General features: G+C 49.4%; 3 protein-coding genes across 3 annotated transcripts; 2 read left to right on the forward strand and 1 right to left on the reverse strand.

Annotated features, from left to right (window-relative positions):
• Positions 1 to 279: 279 nt before the first annotated feature.
• On the reverse strand, positions 280 to 3,428 carry mettl25b (methyltransferase like 25B). The gene is made up of 8 exons (XM_086153879.1): positions 3,224 to 3,428; positions 2,750 to 2,868; positions 2,440 to 2,647; positions 2,305 to 2,367; positions 2,020 to 2,157; positions 1,336 to 1,934; positions 526 to 710; positions 280 to 459 (listed from the first exon to the last, which is right to left on the reverse strand). Exons 1-8 carry the CDS (start codon positions 3,296 to 3,298, stop codon positions 332 to 334), a joined length of 1,515 nt encoding a protein of 504 aa, XP_086010005.1. The 5' UTR covers positions 3,299 to 3,428; the 3' UTR covers positions 280 to 331.
• A 356-nt stretch (positions 3,429 to 3,784) lies between these two features.
• On the forward strand, positions 3,785 to 7,417 carry isg20l2 (interferon stimulated exonuclease gene 20-like 2). Its single transcript, XM_086153880.1, has 4 exons — positions 3,785 to 3,915; positions 4,829 to 5,681; positions 6,467 to 6,667; positions 6,792 to 7,417. Exons 2-4 carry the CDS (start codon positions 5,082 to 5,084, stop codon positions 6,903 to 6,905), a joined length of 915 nt encoding a protein of 304 aa, XP_086010006.1. The 5' UTR covers positions 3,785 to 3,915; positions 4,829 to 5,081; the 3' UTR covers positions 6,906 to 7,417.
• Positions 7,418 to 8,991: 1,574 nt separating this feature from the next.
• On the forward strand, positions 8,992 to 24,603 carry bcan (brevican). The gene is made up of 15 exons (XM_086153878.1): positions 8,992 to 9,165; positions 13,133 to 13,218; positions 13,760 to 14,152; positions 14,933 to 15,107; positions 15,866 to 15,993; positions 16,505 to 16,807; positions 17,260 to 18,966; positions 19,118 to 19,699; positions 19,914 to 20,105; positions 20,264 to 20,374; positions 21,238 to 21,396; positions 21,768 to 21,850; positions 21,959 to 22,103; positions 22,205 to 22,387; positions 23,061 to 24,603. Exons 1-15 carry the CDS (start codon positions 9,161 to 9,163, stop codon positions 23,237 to 23,239), a joined length of 4,431 nt encoding a protein of 1,476 aa, XP_086010004.1. The 5' UTR covers positions 8,992 to 9,160; the 3' UTR covers positions 23,240 to 24,603.
• Positions 24,604 to 24,609: the final 6 nt, after the last annotated feature.

Below are 24,609 nucleotides of genomic sequence, written 5' to 3' on the forward strand. Positions count from 1 at the left end.
GTTTCCGTGGCAACAAAGTTCCCATGTTTTCTTTAGATGTTTGGGGATTTTGTTTTTGTTGTACTACAACCTGGAGAATTCAGGAGATAGTTTGAATGTTTTCTGGAGACAATCTGGAGAATTCAGGAGAAAACCTGTAGGTTTCAGGAGACAATCTTGAAAATTCGGGAGATATTCTGGCCGTTTCTGGACATCCTCTGAAGGAAAAACGAGGACCTCTACTGAAGATCAGCAAGAAAAAGAAAACATTCATTAGAAAACCGACTTTGAGACACGGTGGAAAATAGAATCTGCCTTTTATTTTGAAAAATAGGATAAAACATCGACGTCTTTAAGAGGGTTTCTCCCTGGCAGGAAGTGAGGGCAGAACTTCCTGTCCGGGGCTTTTGACTGAAACCAGCACCAGGTTCCTTGGTGAGAAGTTTGGGTTGAAGAGAGGAATCAGCCGGCTATCCAGGCCTGCGGAGACATGAGGCGTCAGACGGAGCGTGGGGGCGTGGGGGGGCGCAGGGGGTGCAGCCTCACCATTCTCCTGCAGGTACATCATCCTGTCCAGCAGCACCAGGGTCTCCACGGCCGGGGCCAGCAGCAGAGCCAGGCTGAAGAACACCACCACCTGGGCCTGCTGCCCCAGCATGGCCTCTACCCGCCGAGGGTCCAGGGGCAGGTCGGGGGGCAACCCCACCCGGGCCAGGCCCAGCCGGGCGTACCTGCAGCAGCGGGGGGGTCAGAGGTCAACTTTAAGGAACCCCCCATATTACTGCACTCATTCTGGGATGATTATGGGTTTGTTTCTAGAAACTGAATTGTAACTTACAAGCTAAAAATCACCCCTCCCCCCCAAAAAAATCATTTTCTCCCGTGCCTTCATCTTTTTCTAATTTTAATTGCGCAATGGCTTCACATTTTCTTTGACTTAAGATAAAAATACTCAAAAATGATCTTTAAACAATAAGGCAGGAATATGCAGGACATTTTCCTAGAAATTAAAAGAAGGGAGGAAAATACTTCAATTGTTTTCAAAGATGTAACCTGAAAATGTCAAAGAAAAAACTAGTGATTTAAAAAAATTTAAATTAGCAGAAAATAAGTAAGGCCATACCATTTAAATGTCAGTTAGAATTAGCACAAAAACTGAACTAAACTAACTCCAAAAATGATAGAGGCTTCCAAATATTTTATGCATTACTGCTTGATCTGCACATTGTTTTTGTTCACTGTTCTCTATCGAAAAATGCCTTTGGGTTTAAAGAAAGGTAAAGTAAAGTGTGTTATCACTTCTGATGCTGGGTGAACATGCAGTTCTGCATGTAGCCCCTTGGCGGAGACACTGACTCTGTGAAGGACAGCAGGTGGGCCTTCTTGACGGTCTGGATGGCTGCGCGACGCAGGTCGGGCCTGACGTCCCGGACGAAGCTCTCCAGGGCGGCGCGGTAACAGTGTGTGCGCAGCAGTGCGCTGCCACCGCGCAGCCTGGCAATGTAATCCTCCAGGGCGTGACACGCCGCCTCCCGCGCCTTGTAAGACAGCTGGTGCCCCGGCAGCGCCCGCACCTGCGAGCTCATGGGGTACCCAAAAGAAGCGCGGGGCACCCCTGGGCCCAGCGCCTCTGCCTCCACATGGAAGGGCTCCAGCACCCCGGGGGGGGACGGCTCTTCCCGGGTGCTGATCTTCATGTAGCAGCACGCGACCGAAGTGATGGCGCGCACGTGAGGGCAGTGCACGTAGAGGCGAAGCAGCGTGGCGCTAAGGTCACCACAGGCGTGGAGGCCCGTCAGGACAAAGCCGCCCTCTCCGGCGGGCGCGCGCTGCGATGTCACTTCCTGTGAGTCTGAAGGCTCCAGCTGCTGCACGAAAGCCTCCCACGATGCTTTGGGGTCGACCCAGCCTTCCACATGGCGGGGAGTGGGCGGGGGTGGCGCCGACGGCGAGCCCTGGAGGGGACAGGAAAAGGTGTTTTGATGGCAAGGACAGGAGTACCGCCCACAAAGACACTTCCTGCTCGGAGGACACACCCACCTTCCTCTGGCCCTCCTTCTCCAGGGCCCACAGCAGCTCCCTGTCAAACTTGGACGCCGTGGCAACCAGCTTGGGATCCGCCTCGATTGCAGTAACCGAGAGTCCGAGGCCAAAGGACAGGAAGCGGGTCAGGTGACCCTGGGGAGAGTAGTGAAGTATTTAGACATACTACTTTTTACTCAGAGTCAAACCAACGGAACGTCTCAATGTTCTGGATAACGTAAAACACGTGAGTGAGACGTGGCGTTCCTTCGGCTCCCCAGTGGGACCTGGCTGGAGGCTCACCTGTCCGGACCCCACATCCACCACCCGCCTGCAGCAGGTCTGGCTGCATAGCCGTTCCACCAGCTGAGGATCAGACACAGGAGTGTTATCGCCCGGGCGACAAGCACCATGGCGTGGCACGGCGCCGCCACCTACTGTGCCCAAGGCGCGGATCTCGTGCTGCTTCTTTGGCTTCACGTGCTTCCGGAAGACATGGCCGAGCAGCGAGCTCTGGTTCTGGTTCTCTAGGAACTCCTCCGGCCTGGCGCCGCCATCACTGTCCTGACGCCACGTCCTGGGGAATGCCAGGGCGTGAGCGGCGTCGCGAAACGCCAGCAGGGACAGCGGCCACACAGACGGATATCTGCAAGAACAGGGAACAACCGGGAGGCGTTAAGTTTACAGGACGCGATTGCTGATCAATAAGGTCTCTATAGATCTTTGTCCGTCCACAGCGGAGCGGTACCTCCTGTCACCCGCCGACGCATCCAGCAGAAGGTCAGCGACCTGCGGGTACGACAGATGGAGCAGCGCCTGCTGCCAGGAGGGGGGCAGCGTCCGCCACAGGTCCTCGGTGAAGAACTCCTGCAGCACAAACAGGCTCTTATTGTGAAAAGCCTCCTATGCAGCTGAGAAAGTTCAGTTTCTGTTTATACGATCACTCTTTTCCACCTCACTGATTTTAACCAGGGTCATTGAACGCACCAGGAGAGGCGGTAAGACACACATGGATGTGAGATCTCAGACGATCCGCGGAAAATGATCGATACGTGACAGACAACAGATCTCAGGATCTCATGGAAACGGGGGCGATGTAAGTTGAGGACAGAAAATTAAAGAAATGCAAAGATTCTCCAGCTCATCTTTGTCTAGTCATTAAAGGTGAAACAAAAAGGGAGGGGGCTGAGTGATTATTGGGTATCGACCGGTGTGTACTGACGATGATGTAGGGGTCGGTGAGGTGTCTGTGCAGGGAAAGCAGCTCCGTCAGCCGCCCCGCCAGCTCCGCCGCCATCAGCCTGCAGCCCAGCTGTTCCGAAGGGACCTGGGGGCCACCGGGGGGGCCACCGGCATCACCCGGGGATGGTCACGGTTTATCCCCGCAGGAGCGTCTCCATGTGACCGGCGACGAGCCGCTGTGCTAACTGTGCTAATGATAAGTTTACCCCTCTGGAGGTGAGGCGTTCAAATGCGTCCCGTAAATTTAACATTCCCCAGAGGTTACGGAATAGCGTGGGGATGGAGCGGTTATATTTATTGTTTCACCGATAATTTGTAATTACTCTGAATGCTTGCTGTGTCTATGGCAACTTCCCCGTCTTTCCATCGTAGATTTCTTAAAATGATTTCGATTGCACGTCGTGCATCCACACTATTTCTTCATCTTGCTGCATTCTTACAAAACACACATGTAAATATGGTCTACTCGTTTAATCTATTCATATTTTGACATTTCGTGATTGTTGTTCCTGTCCTGATGTCGAAGCCAGTGTGTGGAAACGAACTAGACAACGCGCAAAGTTCCGGCGGCGGGTGTCCGTTTTTTTCCGTGCACTTGAAGGCGTCACAAACCCGGATGTGAAACTTAGCCGTGCGGGAGTCCGTGTAGGAGCAGCTCCACATGCGAACCAGGTAAGTTTTGCGTCACACCGACGTCTTTTCGGCCGGTTCAACTATGGAAGTCTCACCGTTCCAGGCTGTCCGTGTTGCCGGTAATGGAGTGGCCGTTTTTTTTTCGGGAACAAACGGTCACGGAAAGACGCCCGTTAGCCTGAAGCAGCAGGAGCAGCCCTTCGGCTAGCATTCGCAAGCTAACCTTATAAACATACGTTAGCAAGCATGCTAAGTCCACTTTTATCAGCAGATGAACCAACGTTGACTTTAAAGAACTTTCGGGCTTGTCCTGAAACTATTGTCCGCTAAGTGCAAAACTTTTATGGATTCATAATGAAAACGTCAAGTAGAGTTTGTCATATAAGGGAGACTAACTTTAAACATTAAAAAGAAACATAATACTGAGTCGCTATCTTCTTTTCTTCTCTGTTGCGCCCTTCGGGGTCTAAGCCAATCGCTTGCCCCCATCTATCCCACAACCAATCACATGCCTCCATTTAACAATGTTGCTAAAATTATTTTTTTATGGATATTATGAATCATTCATTTGCGTTGACAGTCTTGATATAACAGTTTCCTTCAGGAAAATAAAGTTGTTCTTATTCTTATTCTTCTCATAAGAGCAAAATAGGAGGAGGCTCCACACATTCTACTCAGTTTAATTACTATTACATTATTTTGTTGTTCCAAGTTGTTTCACTTGTTTCACTTTCTGTTGTAAATCGCCTTCATGTTAGCACTTGATAGTAGAACATTCAGTTAAGCAGGAAGGAAACTCATCACCATGACAAGTTGCTTTGGGGACTCTGATCTTTTCAGTTAGTGAAGGTTTTAATTTCCTTGTTTTCTTGAAGATTCCAGCTGCTCTTGTCAGTAGAAATGACTGTGTGCATGCAGACATGTTTGTAATGTGAGGTTTGTTTCTACGCAGTGATCGAAATTTCCTGTGAGCTCCTGGAAAGAAGGTGTCACCCCCGACTCCTGCAGTTCTGGCCCTATTGAGATGAACATCGGTGTTGGAATATTGATGATCTTTGCCTGAATATCACCTGGAGAACCATAATTCAGTCCAGCTGAAGTCATGCTGGAGCTAGTGGCCGTTCGGCGCTTTGTGTGTGAGGCTCCATGGTGACGCGGTGGTGAACATCAGAGCGAGAAGACGCCTGGAACCCACCCGAGGAACAATGGAGGATCTGACCATTAACATCAGCACGTCGGAGGAGGCGGGGCCCAGACCAGGGGGGGAGAAAAACATCAGCAAGAAGAGGAAGGGCTTCTTGAGAAAGATGCGACTCCTGAAGAAGAGACAGGGGGGGCCGGGGCCCCGGGCCCCCCGGGAGAACAGAGCTGTCAGTCATCCTTCACGTCCCTTGTCTAGCACCTCCTCACTCCCGGTTTCCACCCACCATCCCAAACCAAAGGCGAGCCCTGGCTCACCCTTTGTCGGCCCCGGCTCCGGGGCCCCCACTGGCTCCGGCTCCCGGCCCTCCACAGTGCCCCCTGCCGGCCCCAGCTCCCGGCCCTCTGTGGCGCACCCCGCTGGCCCCAGCGCCACGCTGAACCCCACACGCTTCCTGGCCATGGACTGTGAGATGGTGGGCACGGGGCCCAAAGGCAGTGTGAGCCAGCTGGCCCGCTGCAGCATCGTGTCCTACGACGGCGACGTGGTCTACGACAAGTTTGTTCGGCCCCCCGACCCCGTCACTGACTACAGGACCCGCTGGAGCGGCATCAGGCCCCGGGACCTGGTGAAGGCCACGCCCTTCCCCCAGGCCAAGAAGGAGGTGAGGACCTGCTCTGGAGCCCCTCTTTGCTGAAATGACCTGCAGTACCTTAGATCAGCAAGAAGTCCACTCCTGGAAAGCCTGGAGACGATCCCTCTAAGGACAGCCGCTCCAGAAATCCCCTGATGAGAAAACCCACAGAGCTCAGCAGGAGCACCTTGAAATGAGAAGGACTAACCTGTAATTATTCTGAAAATAGCCCTTAATTAGCCTTTCGACACCCTTGAAATTAGACTGAAATGCACTTAAATTAACTTTGAAATAGCCATAGACTATCACTTAAATATCCTCAAGTTATCCTTAAAGTACCCTCAGGTTGTCCTTAAATTATAAGAGACTTCTCATAAACCATTCTTACATTATCCCTCAAACACCCATCAATTATCCTAAAAATTGTATTTTAATGCCCTCAAATTATCCTTTCAAATGTCTTTAAAATGCTCTTGAATCAATTATTACAGTCAATTTCTCCTTAAAATACCTGTAAATTCTCCCTGGATTACCCTTCAATTAACAATTAAAGTTCCTCTTGAAATACACTTGAATTCATAAAAAAATAACAAAAATAATTATTTAAGCCGACTTACCCAACACTCAAGGATACCATACAGACATATCCATATACACAAAATACACATTTAAAAGAAACAGTGATCATGGAAAAAAATTAAAGTGACAAAGTGGACTAAAATATCCTTAAAATTCCCTTAAAGAGGGAGACAGCCATCTGTCCTGGTTACGTCATCTTAGCGGTGTGTGTGTGTGTGTGTGTGTGTGTATATCAGGTCCTGCGGCTGCTACAGGGGAAGGTTGTGATTGGCCACGCCGTCCACAACGACTTCCGGGTGCTGGGGTACTGCCACCCCCCCTCCCTGACCCGGGACACGTCCCACATCCCGCTGCTGAACCAGAAGGCCGGCTTTGCCCCGCGGGAGTGCGCCTCTCTGAAGAGGCTCACCAAGGCCATCTTCAACCGGGACATCCAGGTGAGCGCGCTCGCCATCTTGTCCCGAAAGCCGCAGCATTTCGCGGCTAGGAATGCGCAGGAGACACCGTCTTCACGGATGTCATCTACATAGTGTTTCCTCCTGACCTTCCTCTGCTCCTCAGACGGGGAGGAAGGGCCACTCGTCGGTGGAGGACGCCAAGGCCTGCATGGAGCTCTACAAGGTGGTGGAGGACGAGTGGGAGCGCCACCTGGCCTCCAAGAGCAGCTCTCGCTAAAGCCGCGCCGCACAGAAATCCCACCGAAGTGGCGGGTGTGCTTTGGACTCCGCCCAATGGGAGCCTTCACCTGCCAGGAGGCAACGCCACGAAACCTGAGCTTCCTGATCCACTGGCTGATGAAACTCCTCCCTCAGGATTGACCTCCAGGAGGCGCCACATGGGCCCCCTCCCCGTGCCTGCGGTCCGTTCCCCAAGGGGAACACAAGGAGAACCCCGGGGGAACCAGGATGGCAGAGGAGAAGACGTGCCTTCTAGGTCTGGATCATGTAAAATCAGCCGCTGGGCTCAGACTGGCGTTCACCTGCTAATCTGTGTTTGGAATTTGGGGTTTTTAATCTCCGGGTTTTCAATTTGGGTTAATTTTTAAATGCTTTTGTACTGATCTGTGAAGATGGACCATACCGCTGTCTGCAGGTCAGAGGGACCTGTCTGGTTCTGTCTGGATTATAATCTGGTTCCGCGGTGTCCAGCTCCAGGCTTAAACCTTTCACGTCCAATAAAAGAAGGAAGAGTACAGTTTGTTGTTCTCCATCAAGAGGTGCTGAGGTTCTAGCACGGGATCCCAAGTGCTTTAGAAGCCGCTGCTCTCGTGGGAGTCAGGCAGAAGGTTCCACAGAGAGTGGAGGTCCAAGTCCTGAATGGGGTCCAGGAGATACCACGATGCAGGTTCAGTGTAGGTGAAGTACAGGTGCAGTACAGGTGTAGTTTGGGTCACCACAGTGGCAGTGGAGGTGAAGTGCAGGTGAAACATGCTGGGGTGGTGACCAAATACCACTCCGTCCTGCTGAGGAAAAGGAGGTCAGAGCTTAAGCTCATCGCTTTAACTCAACTCTGGCTGAGGTTCTACTTGTTGATGCTCTTGCTGCTGAGGTTCTAGTGGCTGAGGCGCTGGTCGCTGATGTTCCAGTAGCTGAGGTTTTCTCTCCAGTGTTAGCTGAGAGCTTCTGGGTGTTCCTCACCTTCCAGAGAAGAGCCCTCAGAAGTTCTGCCCCTCTGAGTCGCCCCCTGCTGGACGTTGTCGGACCCCGTGATGTAATCCTCTGTGCCGCCCGCATGACCCCCGGCTCTCCTAATCCCCACATGCACGTGCACGTGCGTGCGTGTGGCTTAATGAGCTCAGGTGGGTGAGAAGCTGAGCTGTGAGCACAGAGAGGCTTTTCACACACATGTCATGAAAGTTGATTGATGGTGTAGAATTTTCCGCCCGTTCTCTGATGCTCTCCAGGGTTCTCCAGGTAAGAGGATTCCAGGTTCTCCTGCTGCCGGCGAGAACTTGAAAGAGCAGAGGGATTATGCAATACAAAATGGATTTCAAGGGTTTTACCCTCACCACACACACACACACACGGGGTCAAGTTATTGGGAGGACTATGCAGATTACCCCACCACCACACACCCACACACACACACTGTTTGTGAGCATAATGCGTTTTTTATTAGCATCAGGAATCTGTCCATTTTGCAAATTGTAGATGAAGTGTGTGTGTGTGTGTGTGTGTGTGTCACCTGGAGGTTTCAGAGCAGCTTCACAGTTGGAGTGAAGGCCCAGGTGGAGCAGAAGCACAGAAAGAGGAGGACCTCTGAGGGAGAAGAAGACCTCTGAGGGAGAAGAAGACCTCTGGGGGAGAGGAGGACCTCTGAGTCCAACATGGACGTCCTCGGCCGACGTGGAAAGCAGAAGTGTTCCATCAGCCAGGTTGTCGTCAAAAGTACCATGAACGCACAGCGAGCACGCTGCAGAAGCTCAAGATGACCTCCAGGGTCTCACCTGTGGAGGAGCCTCCATGTGCCGGGAATATGGCGGGAGGGTCCACGCCCGATCAATAACTGCCACCAGGTCTCATCGATCAGGCCTTTCGCTCGCTCCGATCGGTTTTGATAGATATCGATTAACATCCATCAGTATTGATGGGACTCCAGAGAGGTCAGGTGACTCTTGGACAGCAAACCGGCTGCAGGAGTGAAGTTGAAGAGCAGCAGGAAGAAGAAGAAGAAGAGGAGGAGGAGGAGGAAGAAAAGAGGAGGAGGAAGAAAAAGAGGAGGGGGCTCTCCTTTAACTGAGCCGGTCCTCAGGCTCCGCTCTCTTCACCTCCCTCCGGAGCGGTCGCACCTTCTCCTCTCCTTCCACCTTCTTCTTCTTCTTCTTCCTCCTCACGCTCTCTCGCGCTCCCCCGCAACACGCCGGACGGACACGCACCGCCGCACGCGCCCGACCCGGCGCCCCGCACAGCGATCACGCACACCGGACCACCATGAGGTGGGTGATCGATTACCGGACCGAATCCAACGGTTCGGGTTATTTATCGAACGGCGTTAATTTATCAAACCGGAAACACACCTGCGCTTAACGGAACCTGCGTAATATTAACAATATTACGCAAAAACTTTGGAAGTTATCAGCATAAAAAATATACATTATTCTAAATATTACGGTAATGTTACGGTATTAAAAATAGGATTAAAAATACCAGCGTTAAAATGCTTCTGAATTATAAATGTTACGTTTTATGATATAACGGTATTATGAAAATATTTCAAAAAGTATCAGTTATTATAGATATTGCTGCAATATATTATAACGGTATTGGTACAAAAAATATCAGCATTATAAATATTACAGTATTGTAAATATATGGGGGTAATGTAATATGGCGGTATAATAATTAGTTTCAAGTTAAGCATTTTAAAAATCAAAGTATTGTTAATATTGTGGAAATATAATGTACGATATTCTAAATCATACAGAAAATATCAGCATGATTAATATTAGTCGTGTAGATATTACATTATTATAATTATATTATATATTAATGTAATTAATATATATTAATATCGTTATACAATAACGGTATTGTAATTATTATCAAATATATCAGTATTATCAATATTGCAGCATTCTAACAGTATTATGAATAGTCTAAAAAAAATATCGGCAGCCTAAAGTATTATAAATATTACAGTCATATAATAGAACGGTATCATTATCTAAAAAATATCAGCATTATTAATATTACAGTCTTAGAAACATTACAGTATTAATATCATGGTATTATAAATAATAATTGATAACAGATGTTACACATATGGTATTACGAAATTAGTTATTATATCATGCTGTAATAGATATTTCAGTGTTGTGAAATGTTATGATATTATAAATATTGTGGTACTTAGGAATTGGTAATGGATAAGTAAATGAACACATGAAACGTCACCTTGATGCAAACACCTGGATGAAAGATTCAAATAATAATCATTATTCATGAATGATTATAACAATTATTACAATTATTTGTATGTATCACTTCTATCCATGTTTCTGCAGTTTGAAGTACTTTTCATCGTAAAACCTTTTACAATACTTGAACCACAGGAGCTGTTTATTTACTTATGATGGGTTGAAGTACTTACACTTTCCTTTTGGATATAATTGATACACGTTGATATAATACTGCAAGTACAGTATAAAATACTTTCTATACAATGGCATTTAAACATTTAAAGTAAGATTCAGTATTTAGTATAAAACAACGAGATTAGAACCAGTGAGACTATTTCACACAGTCCTAATTAATATTAATAAATCAGACAACATTCACAGCAAAAATAAGAGTACTTCATGTGCTTTTCAAAGGATAAAAATACTGAAGTATTTGTGTCTTCACCTTTGCTGTATTATTACATATTGAGCCTTTAAAATAAAATTGGGAGAGGTAGGAGGTTATATCCAATTAACATTTAATAACAGGAAAGCAGGAGGAAGTACTTGCTCCGGTCTGAGTACCGCAGTACTTGTAGGTAGAAGTAGGATCTGCGCGGGTTTCATCCAAAAACCAGCTCAGAACCAGGCTTGGTCTTAGGACATGTCTTTGTCGCCACGGCGATCAGAAAATGTGGAGGAGTGAACAGTGAGTGTGTCGTCAGAGGTTCTCTCCGTGGGTTCTCCTCAGGTTCTCCTCAGGTTCCCCTACCTTGATCCCTCCAGGTTCTCCTTCCTATCACGCTTAGAGGTGACTGAAGACCCTGGATGGAGGGATCAGATCAGTGAAGCAGTAATCATATGAAAGTTCTCCGGTTCTACCGTGTTCTTCCCATGTTCCTCAAATGAGTATGACTGGACCCCCTGGTGGTCACCTGGGGCTTTTGGCAGAAGAGGAAAGTGTTTGAGGGTCCTCACCTGATCTCCTGTCCCCATGGAGGTCAGGGATCATAGAATGGGTCCATGAGAAGACTTTTAGAAGTTTCCCAGATTTCTCGTCATCACGTGACCTCACCTTCACCCCCCCCCCCCCCCACACACACGCACACAGTGTCAACCCCCCCCCCCCCCTTTGGAGGCAGTGGTCCAGACAGCAGAGCCTCAGAGGAGCCCTGCTCCCTGCCGGGTCTTCTTTCTGCTGCCTTGTTCTCTCAGACCCCCCGACACACACACACACACACACACACACACACGCACTACTCAGCCGCTTCCTGTCGGCCTGTGTGTGTCAGGGAGGTTGGCGTTGCCCCCGACGACGGTTAGCTGAGTCATTGGTGGTGGCGTGATGTGGGACGGGCTGGAGTGATGGAGGAGCGGGATGGTGTGTGTGTGTGTGTGTGTGTGTGTGTTGATACTATCAGGCTGAGTCTGACGCCCATGGGCATGGAGGGCGTGAACCCAGGCTGTCCATGCTGATCAGGTCCCACCAGGTGGATGAAAATGCTCATGTAGCCAAACCCCAACAGCAGGTGTGTGTGTGTGTGTGTTTGTGTGTGTGTGTGTGTGTGTGTGTGGAGAGATGACGCTGTGAAGGTCGTTGGTCTGAGCTGCTTCCTGATTGGCTGGCTGTCCTTTGTGCGAAACCTCTGGTCAGAAGATCACAGCGACACACACACACACACACACACAAAACAACACAGCCTTGTCCCATCTCCTGATTTGCAGTGATGCCCTCAGAAGTTCTCCTAGGAGTCTGGATGATGTTCTCAAACTGATGTTCTGCTGGGTTTCCCCCCTCTGGATGAGACAAACAAAACTGCTGCAGTCCTTTCAAGAACCCGCCCCCCCTCACACACACACACACACACCCCACACCCCATCCTCCCGTCCACCCCCCCCCTTCATCCTCAAACGACCTTTCCCGGCAGCCCCCCCACCTCGCCCCCCAGAAGGTGAAGTCATTCAGACACTTGCTCCAGTGTTCTCCTGTCCTTGTGTTGGTGATGTTGCCCAGAACCCGTTTCTCCGCCGGGAAACCCCCCCCCCCCTGGCCGGCGGCCATGTTCTCTTAGCTGGTGAGGGCGTCCGTCTGGAAGGAGGGGGGCCGTGGAACTTGGGTGGAGAACCCAAAGGACCAGAACATCTCCAGACCTGGAGGAACAGGTTCCTTGCGTTCTAAGAATCAGCATGCGGTCGCTTTATTTTGGAGCTCAACCAGAACTTCCTCCGCACATGGATTAGAATCCCCTCATAATCTGAACGTCTTCCTCTCAGCCGGTCGGTTCCTGGTTCTGGATTGCGGTTGGACTGGGTTCTCTGTGGAGTTCCTCACGTTCTCCTTGCCGGGTTCTCCTCCCTGCAGGTGTGGACCTGGGCCAGCAGGCCAGATCGGAGCAGTGCTCTCAACCAGATTGGGATTATCCCTCAGATTGCGGGGATTAGAGGTGTCAGTATCAGTGGATTAGACAGGAAGTGGCTCTGAATGCGGTGCAACACACCTGAGGGTGGGGATCAGGTGTCAGTGTCACTACACGCGCACAACCAGCAGGGGGCGCTGGTTGTCCACGTCCCAGTTGGGATTTAATCCCAGTTGTTGCTAGCATAAGCATTAGCTTCGTGCCGCCATTAGCATCGAAATTCAGAGTCCAAGGGAAGTGAGGGGTCCTTATTAGGAAAATACTGCTAACGTAAGCACACACACAGATAAACACACACATACTTCCAGCCATGGCAATAAATCTGCTGGCTGACGCTGGGCTCCAGGCCGACCAGCTGGGGAGTTTTTGTGGAATCAGGATTCAGCTCACACACTGCTGCTCCCACGGGCCAGGAGCTCTGAGGACACACACACACACACACACACACAAACATACACACACACACAACCTTAGTCCTGGTTGTTTTGGATTCATTGTCCATCCCCGGTCTGTTGTTCAGCGGTTCGGTCACATGAGCTGCTGCCATTGGTCGACCGCGGTCACGTGACGGCCATCAGGTGATGACATCAGTTCTTCTCCGTCCGCAGGCAAACCAGGAACCTTCCGGAGCTTCTGGCCACTGCCATCTGTATGCTGGGCCTGCTGCCGGCCTCCGGCGCCCACCACAGCCCAGGTGCGCTCGCCTCCACCACACCTGTCAATCATAAGCAGGAAACATCCTTTGCTTTAATTCACACATGACCTCTGACCTCTGAGACCAGCGGGGTGGCTCTTTAATAACCTGCTGAAGGAGGAGGGAAAAAGGCCTTTCAAAGACTTTCCAGCAGGTGGAGGTGAAAAAGAAGTATGTAGGTGTGTGTGTGTGTGTGTGTGTGTGTGTGTGTGTGTGTGTGTGTGTGTGTGTGTGTGTGTGTGTGTGTGTGTGTGTGTGTGTGTGTGTGTGTCAGATGGTCAACTGACTGTGCGAAGGCTCTTGGTTCTCTCCGTGTACTCCTGGATGGGTTTTCCAGATTCTCAATCCTACAGCCTAAACTAGTTTCTGAATCAGGGTGAGCTGTTGGATGATTGACAGCTGACCCCACCTCCAGACAAGCCCCGCCCCCACGTGTCGTCCGTGTTCTGATGATGTCATCAACCCGCGGGTTACGCCGTTGGTCAAACGACCTGGTCGTGTCTGTGGGCGGGGCTTGACGTGCGCGACGCTCTTCCCTCAGATGACCCCGGCCTCCTGCAGGTGACCATCCCAGGCGGCCCCCCCTCGGGGGCCCGTCTGGGCGGCTCGCTCACCCTGCCCTGCCTGGTGTCGCTCGCCCATCCGCCGCCGTCGCCCTCCACCAATGGCCGCCGCGCCGTCCTGTCGCTCCCCCGCGTCAAGTGGAGCCTCCTGACGCACGGCCAGGAGACGGAGATCCTGGTCGCCCACGGCGACCGGGTGAGGGTGAGCGAGGCGTACAGGGGCCGGGCCTCGCTGCCGAGCTACGCCGCCTCGCCGGCCGACCTGACACTGCAGCTGGACGGGCTGAGGCAGAATGACACCGGCTTCTACCGCTGCGAGGTGCAGCAGGGCCTGGAAGACGCCGACGACGTGGTGCAAGTCAAGGTCAAAGGTCAGCTGAGCTGCCATGATGATAGAATTATGGGATGGGCAGGCTCACACATTTAATTCGTTCTTAGATGAACCGAACCAGTTTCCATTTGAATTCATTGAAATTCCATCGATCCCTCTTTTTCTGGTGTTCTTTCTCAGCACTAATTGTCAGTGTTTCCTTTGTTTAATCAGCAAACGTAACGCTTACGCTAACGCTACCTCCAGCTGGCTTTCTATCTCTCATCCAAACTAACGATCACTTCTCTTTGTCAATGTAGTCGCCCGTTTAGCTACATTAGCCTTCTTTAGCACATTTTTGTCTTTCAGCGTCGCACTGATGGTTGACTTAGCCTTGTCGTAGTGCTTGGAGAGATCTGTAACAACAACACTGCTCTTATCTTTAGCTATTCTTTACTTCTTCAGAAGGATGGTTATTCTGAACTTCCTCTTCAAACCACCAGCACTATCATTTTTAACCTTTTTAGAAGCCATGATGAGGCTAACTTATTGAAAAAAAAAAAACAAAAAGCTTTATAACAGGAGAACACAATTATGAAAGATGTAAACAATGTGGAGTACCACGCAGTACACTGCAGAAGGTTTGTTTGTGTGTGTGTTTCTGCTCCAAGGATCCATTCAAAATGGATTGTTCGCAGGCTGATTTGTTTGTGATTAGGGGCGTTGGTGACACCAGGCTCTACAGAACATTTCCCTCAAAAAAGAGAAATACGTCTAAAAATCTGCAAGAAATGAACTTTTTGTGTGTGTGTGTGTGCGTGTGTGTGTGTGCGCGCTCAAGGGGTGGTGTTCCATTACCGTGACGCCTCAAGCCGCTATGCATTCTCCCTGGTGGCGGCGCGGGCGGCATGCCGGGACATTGGGGCAGAGATCTCCTCCCCGGAGCAGCTGCTGGCGTCTTACCATGGAGGCTACGAGCAGTGCGATGCCGGCTGGCTCTCTGATGGCTCAGTCAGGTGGGGGACAAGGGGGGGGGGACCTATACACACATACATATAGATATATACATCTACATATGTGTGTGTATGTATAGTATAGTGAGTCACAAATGTTGGGCTTTATGTTGATGCTTGTTTTATGTGTGATTTTGGGGTTTCTTGGAATGATGTGGGTGTATTTTGGGGTGCAATGAATTCTGTTTTTTTTTTAACTTGGAATTAAGCAGGAACAGTTAGTTATATATTGCAGGCTCATGTGGTGTGGCTGTGGCCAACAACAGCTATTATTACAGACATTTTAACGTTACCCGGGTTTTTCGCTGATTAAAAATGCTACTGTATGTACGCATATATATATGAAAATAAATTTATATATGTGTATATATATATACACACATACATATATATGTGTTATATATGTATAACACAATATAATAATATAATATATACATATTCACATAAATGTATATGCACATACATATATATATCTACCCTGTATATATAGCCTGTTTATCTGTGTATGTGTTTGTCCGGACTATAGATCAAGAGACTACATATATATAGATAAATAGATATATAGATATATCTATATATATCCCGTATATATTCCGGATATGTAAACCTGCACACACACACACAGGCTTTAGATAGACACTGTCAATGTCTGGCAGAGCTTTACCGCCCTCCTTTGGCCAGGCAGTGCTGCTACACCCGGGCTGGGGTGAGACCCAATCACGTCGAGCCTTCGGCGGGAGTAATCTGATTACTGTGCGCAGGTACCCCATCCAGATGCCCCGGCGGGGCTGCTTCGGGGACATGGACGGCCACCCGGGGGTGAGGAGCTACGGCCTGCTGGAGCCCGATGAGCTCTACGACGTCTACTGCTATGTGGAGGATGTGGAGGGTGAGGAGCCCACAGGACCCAGAGAACCTCCAGAACCACCCACTCTGATGTTCTACATTCAAACCGGGACAAAGACTTTAGAGTCATTGATTGTTTTCAATCATCAGATATTGATTGAGTGTCCCGGTTCCCACAGCTAATCTGGGATTATTGATAATCTCATTATTATCATTGATAATCCCAGTCATTGATTCCTCCTCTTTCTGGACTTAATCCCAGCCTCCTGATTGGACCTTTGCTTTTCTCTTTGTACAGTTGATTGATGGGGCATTTTTAAGACTCTATTGATTAATTCAGCCTGTATTGATCACTTCAGCCTGAATTGATCACTTCCGCCTGAATTGTACTCTTTTTATATGCATGTCTGTTGGGTATCCTTGAGTGTCTTTAATTAAAATACATCATGATTATCATTTTTATAATTATTGATCACTCAGATTCCCAGTATCTCAGTTCGGGCGATACAGATTGTTTGCTGTCTCACCCTGGTCACTGCTCGTCTGCCCGACAGGTGAGGTCTTCCACGGCTCCGCCCCCCAGCGCTTCACCTTCTGGGAGGCCAAGGCCTACTGCGCCAACCAGGGGGCGGAGCTCGCCACCACGGCGCAGCTGTACGCCGCCTGGAACGACGGGCTGAACCACTGCAGCCCCGGCTGGCTGGCCGACGGCAGCGTGCGCTACCCCATAGTCACCCCCAGGGAGCGCTGCGGGGGCGGGGAGCCCGGGGTGAGGACGGTGTATCGCCACAGCAACCAGACAGGGTTCCCCGAGGCGCACACCCGACACGACGTCTACTGCTTCAGAGATGGGAGGGGTTTGTATTCCAGAAGCATCCGACATCAGAGAACTTGTACTTCAGAGTTTTTAGTGGCCATCTGAGACTTCAGAGAACTTTAGACCTGCATGGTGTCTGCAGGTCCTCCTGTAGATGCCAGGTAGGTGTCAACAGGTTCATTGGAGACTCTAAACTGTCCATGGGTATGTCAGCGCCAGAGTCAGCTGTGATTTGCTACGCCCTCTGGCAGCAAAGGATGCGTTTATAGAAGAGTCCGGACAGGTTTTAATGACTTCCCTCAAAGTTCTTGAAGGTGCTTGAAAGAAGTGTCAGATGGTATGAAGTTCCACACTGGCCTTTGTTCTAAACAAATGATGTAACATGCAAATGTATCTCTGGTGGAACAGTTACAAGATGGGCTCCAGGTGTGAATCAACCACTGAGTTCAATGGAACAAGAACTTGTAGAACACCCTCTTCTCTTCTGTTCAGATAACAGCGGGCCAAACACTGAGGCTCCCCAAGAAGTCTTCATCACCGAAGACAATAGTCAGGAGGTCAGAGGCCATGGGGTGGTGGTCACCGGCGGTGACAACCCCAAGATTCTGCTAAGCACGACACCTTCGTCTTCTTATTGGGGCCTCGTGTCCACAGTGGACCACAGACTCTCTGAAGAAGAGAAGGGTGACCACAGTCAACCTGAGCAGGAACAAGACCTCACTGATAAAGACTCCCATTGGCCAGCACCCGAGGGAGACAAGGATGATGAAGACTCTCAAGTTGTGCCCCTGGAGGACATAAACAAAAAAGACTCCATTCACCCTGCACCCGAGGAAGACACGGATGATGAAGACTCCATTCACCTTGCACCTGAGGTAGGCAAGGATCATGAAGACCCTCATGAACCCGTACCTGACGTAGGCAAAGACCATGAAGACTCCCATCACCCTGTACCTGAGGTAGGCAAAGATAAGGAAGACCCTCATGAACCCGTACCTGACGTAGGCAAAGACCATGAAGACTCCCATCACCCTGTACCTGAGGTAGGCAAAGATAAGGAAGACCCTCATGAATCTGTACCTGAGATGGACGAGGATGCTGAAGACTCAGATCACCCTGCACCTGAGGTAGACAAAAATGATGAAGACTCTCATCATGTAGTGTCATTGGAAAGCAAAGATGATGAAGACTCCCATCACCCTGCACTTGAGGTAGACAAGGAGGATGAAGACTCCGTTCACCCTGCTCACAAAGAAAACAAGAATGATGTAGACTCTCATCGTGTAGCACCCGAGGAAGGGAAGGATAATGAAGACTCTCATCATGTAGCTCAAAAGGAAGACAAGGAAGATGAAGAATCTCAACATGGTCCACCAAGCAAAAGCAAAGATGATGAAGACAAAGTTGGGGACCCAAATCACCTCTTGCCCAAGGAGGAGAAAGGTAGTGATGATTCTCATCGCCCCGCATCCGAGGAAGACATGGACGATGAACACTCTCAACATGGTTCACCCAAGGAAAGCAAAGATAATGAAGACTCCATTCACTCCACACCAGATGAAGACAAGGATGATGAAGACTCTCATCACGCTGCACCCAAGGAGGATAAAGATGAGGAAGACTCCCATCAACCTGCACTAGAGGAAGACAAGGACCATGAAGACTCCTATGACCCTGCATCCAAGGCCAATGAGGATCATAAAGACTCCCATAAACTTGTACCAGAGGTAGACAAGGATGATGAAGACCCGCATCACCCTGCACCTGAGGAAGATAAAGATGATGAAGACTCTCACATCCCTCCAACTTTTTCGTCAGAACATCACCAGGAGAATACGGGAACTGCACCGGTGAATATAACATCTGATTCAGACCACGAGAACCACCCAGACCACCATCTGGACCTCCAGCTTGAAACCCAGATGATCTACACCGGTTCCTTCCAACCAGTTCCACGTCAGTCGGAAGGTTCCGGCATCGGCGACGTCGCCAGGACATTAGCGACGGCCCTTCCTTCCCCTCAGACCGAGGAACCAGATGTTTCTGCCGATGGTTCTCCATCGTGTGATCACAGTGCTGCTGGGGAACCTGTGACGGGGACAACTTCTGGGGAGGAACCTGCACCCGTGGGGGGCGACCACACGATAACTTACAGCTCAGTTACCGTGGAAACCTCTGCTGTCTCTTCACCCAATACCGGTAAGTGCCATCTGCAGCAGGTGACGGTTCTCTAGGGTTCTTCAGGAAATCCACAGAAAAACCTTGCCTCCATCTTTCCCATGGAGAAAATAGAAGGCTGTAAGAAAAAACGGAGGTGTTTCCAACATAGAGATGTTCTTCGCATCCACAGCGGGGCATCCGTCCACAGCATCCGTCACACCTGATGTCCTTGGCCTTGAGGAATCGGCCAGCTCCTCCGGAGAGGGAACACCAGGAGACCACAGCGGAACCTCACACCACACGGAACTCCCATCCTCTGAGGTCCTGACCTCCTCAGGTGTGGAGGTTCCTGTCCTGCTGGATGGCGCTGACACCTTCCTGACTCCGTCCACGTTCCTCACCCTCCCCCCGCCCGTTGTGGACCTGGAGGCCATTTCCCCAGAGGTCTTCACTTTCGTCCCAGGGACCGACGCCTCTTCCCTGGAGGGTGGGGAACCGGCGGTGACCCGAGGTGGTGGCGAGGAGGAGGATGGCTCAGGAGACGTGTCTGGAAGAGGTCCAGAGGATACGGAAAACGGAACCGACAACCCGTCCCACGTGAAGGTCACGCTGATCCCTCATCTGACGCTCACACAGGGGTGGGAACCAGAACCCCCCACCTCCTCCCCGCAGGAGTCCAGGTCCAACACCGAGTCAAGCGCTGACCCCCCCGCCCCCGAGGATGAGGAGGAGGAGGAGGAGGCGGAGGAGGAAGAGGCCAGAAGATGGGACGGTGAGTGAGAACCTCCTCTGGTTCCTTTTTATTCAAAATCAGGAAGTTCTGTTGGGTTCGATCTGAAGAGTCCAAATAATGGTAGTGTTTTCCTGGGCCGTATTCTAGTTCCTGCTAAAGGCTCCTCCTCCTCAGCTGCAGCAGCTGAAAGAACATTTTCCAGACTGATGTCTGACCTTTATAGCTCACACCTTCTCCTCGTCCCCTGGCGCAGGGCATCAGTCGGGCTTCGGGCCGGGGGGCGGCAGCACTGAGCACCCGCCCTCGCCGAGCTTCACGGTGCACCTGGGAGGAGACCTCACCGCCCCCACCGGGACCCCCAGCTGGGACGAGGCTGGGGAGGAAGTGGTTGTCATGGCGGCAGCCGCTAACGTTCACGCTACCCCTGATGAAGGAGAGGCTTCAGGTAAGTGATGTTTCATGCAGGAAGTTTTTCAGGTTGGAGGTTCGACCGATGGCTGTCCATCTTGCAGCCCTGGAGCTCCCCCTGCTGGGCACATGCTAGCTGTAACTTACCTGTGTTTGTGTGTGTGTGTGTGTGTGTGTGTGTGTGTGTGTGTCCAGACTCCTGCCTGGAGAACCCGTGTCAGAACGGTGGGACCTGTGTGGAGGATGGGGGAGGTCGGCCAAGGTGTGCGTGCCTGCCGGGGTACGGAGGGGACGCCTGCCGGACAGGTGGGGACGCCTAGAACACCTGGATACAACTATTTAGAATCTGTATAGAATCTTTCCTATACCTAACATCCATATATACCTGTTTTATATAGAATATCTATATGCAACTGTTTACATATCACATCTATACATACACTTCTATTTATACAGAATATCTTGTAACTATTTTTATAAAACTCTCTTTCTCTCTGTAATATGTATATACCTTCATTCATATCACATATCTGTATGTAACTTTTTTATATAACCTCTACACATACCTTTTATTTATAGAGAATACCTGTATATAACTTTATTCATACATAACATCTATAGCTACCTTTAAATAGAATATCTGTATATAACTCTCTCTATAACATCTATATGTGCATTTATTTACATATAATAGGTGTATGCATCTTAAAATCTATAAAACAGCTGTATATAGCTGTTTATATGTAGTATCAATTTGTAACTCTATTACATATTATATTCATAGATACATCTATTTATATATCATACTTGTATATACCACATTCATATATGACATTTTTGATATATTAGATATGTTTGTACCTTTATACATAATGTCCATATATAACTTAATACATTTTATATATAACTTTAATACATACAATGTATGCATAACGCATGATGTGTAGTGTCGAATGTACAACTTTAAATATAAATTCTCTATTTGTTTTAACTTATATGCAACACATGGTTGTAATGTTATATTATTTCATATCTATATACAACTTTATTGGCATATGATATCCATCTATCAATCCTTAATATGATTTGTATATAAGATAATTGAAGAAACCTTTTTTTCTGAACCTTTGAAACAGATCTATCCTCTCTATGTCTGTATATCCCTGTAGACCTGGCCTCCTGCTCTCCTGGCTGGGAGAAGTTCCAGGGCTTCTGTTACCGTCACCTCAGCCAGCGTCAGAGCTGGGAGGCGGCGGAGCAGCACTGCCGGCTGGAGGGCGGACACCTGGTGTCCGTGATGACCCCTGAGGAGCAGGCCTACGTCAACGGTATGCTGAGTGTGTCCTCGGCTGAATCCACTGTCCACACTTCTTCTGAACTTCCTGGGAGGTCATGTGTTCTCCTGTTCTAGTATTCTAGTGTCGTCTTCAGCTCCTGTTCTGGTGTTCTCCTGTTGCCGTGTTCTTGTGTCCTTCTAGTCTTGTTCTCTGGTGTTCTCTGTTACGTTCTTTGGTTCTAGTATTCTACTGTTCTCTTGTTCTGGTGTTCTCATATTTTCCAGTTCTTGTGTTCCTCTTGTTTTCTAGTCTTCTCCTGTTGCCATCTTCTCTTGTTTTAGTCTCCTGGCATTCTAGTCTACCATGTTCTTGCCCCCACCCCCTACCCAGGCATACTCTGACACAGTGGGTTCTCCTTCCAGACCGGTTCAGAGAGTTCCAGTGGATCGGCCTGAATGACAGAACCATCGAGGGAGACTTCCGCTGGTCCGACGGGAATGCCCTGGTCCGTCTGCTCAGGGAACCACGACTGATTCCTGATTATTGATTGATCGATTGATTGATGGTTCCTTGTTGTCTCTGATGCCTGTCTTTCCCCTCGGGCACCCGTCAGCTGTATGAGAACTGGTACCGCGGCCAGCCGGATAGTTACTTCTTGTCGGGCGAGGACTGCGCTGTGATGGTTTGGCATGACGGCGGGCGCTGGAGTGACGTGCCCTGCAACTACCACCTGTCCTACACCTGCAAGAAGGGCGTGTGTGAGTTCAACCACCCCATCAACTATGGATAAGCCTCAGAAGATACGTCACCCAAAAACTAGCTCAGGAGTCTCATGACCTTGGCTCCTCCCTCTCCGCAGCTTCCTGTGGCGAGCCGCCCCATGTCCCCCACGCCAAGCTGTTCGGGAAGACGCTCACACGCTACCCAACCAACACCAGGGTGCGCTACTACTGCGAGGATGGCTTCCTGCAGAAGCTGAACCCTGTCATCAGCTGCCTACCGGGGGGCCAGTGGGAGGAGCCTCTCGTCACCTGCCTGCCAGGTACGACTTCGGGATGCCCGATGATAGTTAGCTTAGCATGAAGAATAATGGTCTATGGTAAATGTTAGCTCAGCGTGACCAAATTCACAGTGCCGTAAGTGAGGATGCTGTTCGGTCCACAAAATATTTCCTCCAAAATCTGCAGGTGAGGGTATAGTTTGGCCAAATAGGCAGTTTCTCCAGAAGCTACCAACTACGGTGCTGTTGGGTCCAAAAAGTACTTCCCCCAGATGCTGGAAGCGAGGCAGTAGTTTGGTCCAAAAAGTAGTAGTACCCTCACCTCCAGAAGCTGTAGGTGAGGGTTTCGTTTGACCAATAGGTACCTTCTCCAGAAGCTGCAGGTAAGGGTAAAGTTTGGTCCAAAAAGTAGTTCCTCCAGAAGCTGCAGATGAGGGTGTAGTTCGCCTGAAAGGTAGTTCCTCCGTAAGCTACTAACAAGGGTGCTGTTTGATTCAAAAAGTAGTTCCCTCAGAGGCAGCAGGAGAGGGTATAGTTTAAGGTACTAGGTCATTCTTCCAGATGTTGCAAACAAAGGTTGTGTTTAGTCCAAGAAGTAGTTCCCCCCCGAAGTTGCTTGCGACAGTGTTGATTGGTTGGTTCAAAAGGTAGTTCTTCCAGAAGCTGCAGGTGAATCACGGAGGCAAAGAATTAATCCTCTGTTTTCTGTTTTCAGTCCCGTCAACAAGAGCAAGCCTGGTCACTTCAACTCCTGCCATGCATGAGGAGGTCACCGAAGTCACCGAGGTCACAGAGGTGCTGAAGGCTACAGAGGTGATGGAGGTCACAGAGGTGATGGGGGTTACACAGGCCTCGGAGGAGAAAGCCATGCCTGATTTCTGGTGGAGGAAGTAGAAGATGTCACAACAGGTTCTAGTTCTGGCCATCAGGGCGGTGTAGGGATCTGGATTGTCTTTAGCTGCAGGTGTAGAAGCTCTAGAAGGTTCCTGGATCTGGAGGTAACTCGAACCTCCTGAACATAAAAACAGAACTTTAGAATCAGCTGCTTTTAGAAGGAGATCTTCTGACGTAGAACCTGGAGCCAGGAGAAGGAGGCACAGGGAAGCTCAGGTTCTCTTGGACGGACACCCAGGGCTCAAACAGAACCCTCTTCCAAATGTCTCAGATTATAATACCATGTTTTGAGATGGAAGAGTCAGGAGGAAGTCCAGCACCCACCGTTTTGGCCGCGTCCAAAGCTCCCTGGGAGGAGCGAAGATGTATCCAGGACGAGAACGTTCAGATCAGCAGCCTCCAGAAGTCTCATTGATTGGAAATTAATCAGCAATAATCAACTTAGGCTTTTATTTATTCTAACCGAGTAAATTATTGAAAGTTGATCAACTTCAGAGAACTTGAGGAGAAAAACTAAAACTAAAGACAAAGTCGAATTGTCAAGTTTGACGGCTGATTTATTTCACCTTTATTATACTTTCATTACACACGGTTGTTCTAAAACCACTCTTTGTCGCAGAACCTCAGCGCTGAGAACCGACCGACGGCTGTACGACAGAGCATCACTTGATCCTGACACTGTGAAAGTAAACAGGCTGTCAAGGCGATGCCTGGGGATTAGAAGTGGGATTAAGTTGAAAGATCACGGGAATAAAACTATTGACACAATTAGAAATCCAATGCTAATAATTATAATTTTCTTTCTGAGGACAAAGTTTGAACTTCAAAGAAGAGAAATCTTCTGACATTTCCTAAAATGAAAGTTTGTTCTGAACTCAGATTATGAGTTATCATCTTCTTCTCGTCTTCATTTTCCATAAAGATTCACACGCTCGTTTTATAATCTAATCCTGAGGGATCTGCCGTCTTCACCTTCGTCCTTCCTCCACCTGATTCCCGTCCTCAGATTACACATTCCCCGTCTTTCCGTATTTACCTCCAACCTGACGTTAATCCCGGGACGCCACCTCTCCTATCCTGAAATAATCTGAGCGAATGCCCAAATCTTTCCTAGAAACAAGATGAAATTGTTCTGACTTCCGAGTTATTGTTTCAATCTCTGGTTTGTCTTGAAATAATCTCATGGAACGACCGCTTCACCTTGGTGGTCTGGCTCCCTGGGTGTTGCCGTCACGGTCCTTGTAAAAAAAGACAGAATTCACTCAATCAACAAATGGCACCCCCAGTGGTTGGAACTGCAGCCAGAGGAAGGGAAGCAGCAGGGCTTCTCTGACCTGAAGACCATTAAAGTGTCTGGAAGAAAATAATCT

Source organism: Fistularia commersonii, chromosome 10 (genome assembly GCF_037954325.1).
Source record: "Fistularia commersonii isolate RoL2024-O1a breed Wild chromosome 10, RoL_Fcom_v1.0, whole genome shotgun sequence".
NCBI classification, from domain to species: Eukaryota; Metazoa; Chordata; class Actinopteri; order Syngnathiformes; family Fistulariidae; genus Fistularia; species Fistularia commersonii.

Bases quoted from the DNA above. Each gene is read 5' to 3' on its own strand.
- mettl25b (XM_086153879.1), bottom strand. From the start codon at position 3,298: ATGGCGGCGGAGCTGGCGGGGCGGCTGACGGAGCTGCTTTCCCTGCAC. The intron at 2,158-2,304 runs GTGAGCCTCCAG...TACTCTCCCCAG, and splicing joins TGGATGTGGGGTCCGGACAG to GGTCACCTGACCCGCTTCCT. The intron at 711-1,335 runs GTCAGTGTCTCC...CCGCTGCTGCAG, and splicing joins CACCTGCTGTCCTTCACAGA to GTACGCCCGGCTGGGCCTGG.
- isg20l2 (XM_086153880.1), top strand. From the start codon at position 5,082: ATGGAGGATCTGACCATTAACATCAGCACGTCGGAGGAGGCGGGGCCC. The intron at 5,682-6,466 runs GTGAGGACCTGC...TGTGTATATCAG, and splicing joins TCCCCCAGGCCAAGAAGGAG to GTCCTGCGGCTGCTACAGGG. The intron at 6,668-6,791 runs GTGAGCGCGCTC...TCTGCTCCTCAG, and splicing joins TCTTCAACCGGGACATCCAG to ACGGGGAGGAAGGGCCACTC.
- bcan (XM_086153878.1), top strand. The intron at 15,108-15,865 runs GTGGGGGACAAG...TACTGTGCGCAG, and splicing joins CTCTCTGATGGCTCAGTCAG to GTACCCCATCCAGATGCCCC. The intron at 21,397-21,767 runs GTATGCTGAGTG...TTCTCCTTCCAG, and splicing joins GGAGCAGGCCTACGTCAACG to ACCGGTTCAGAGAGTTCCAG.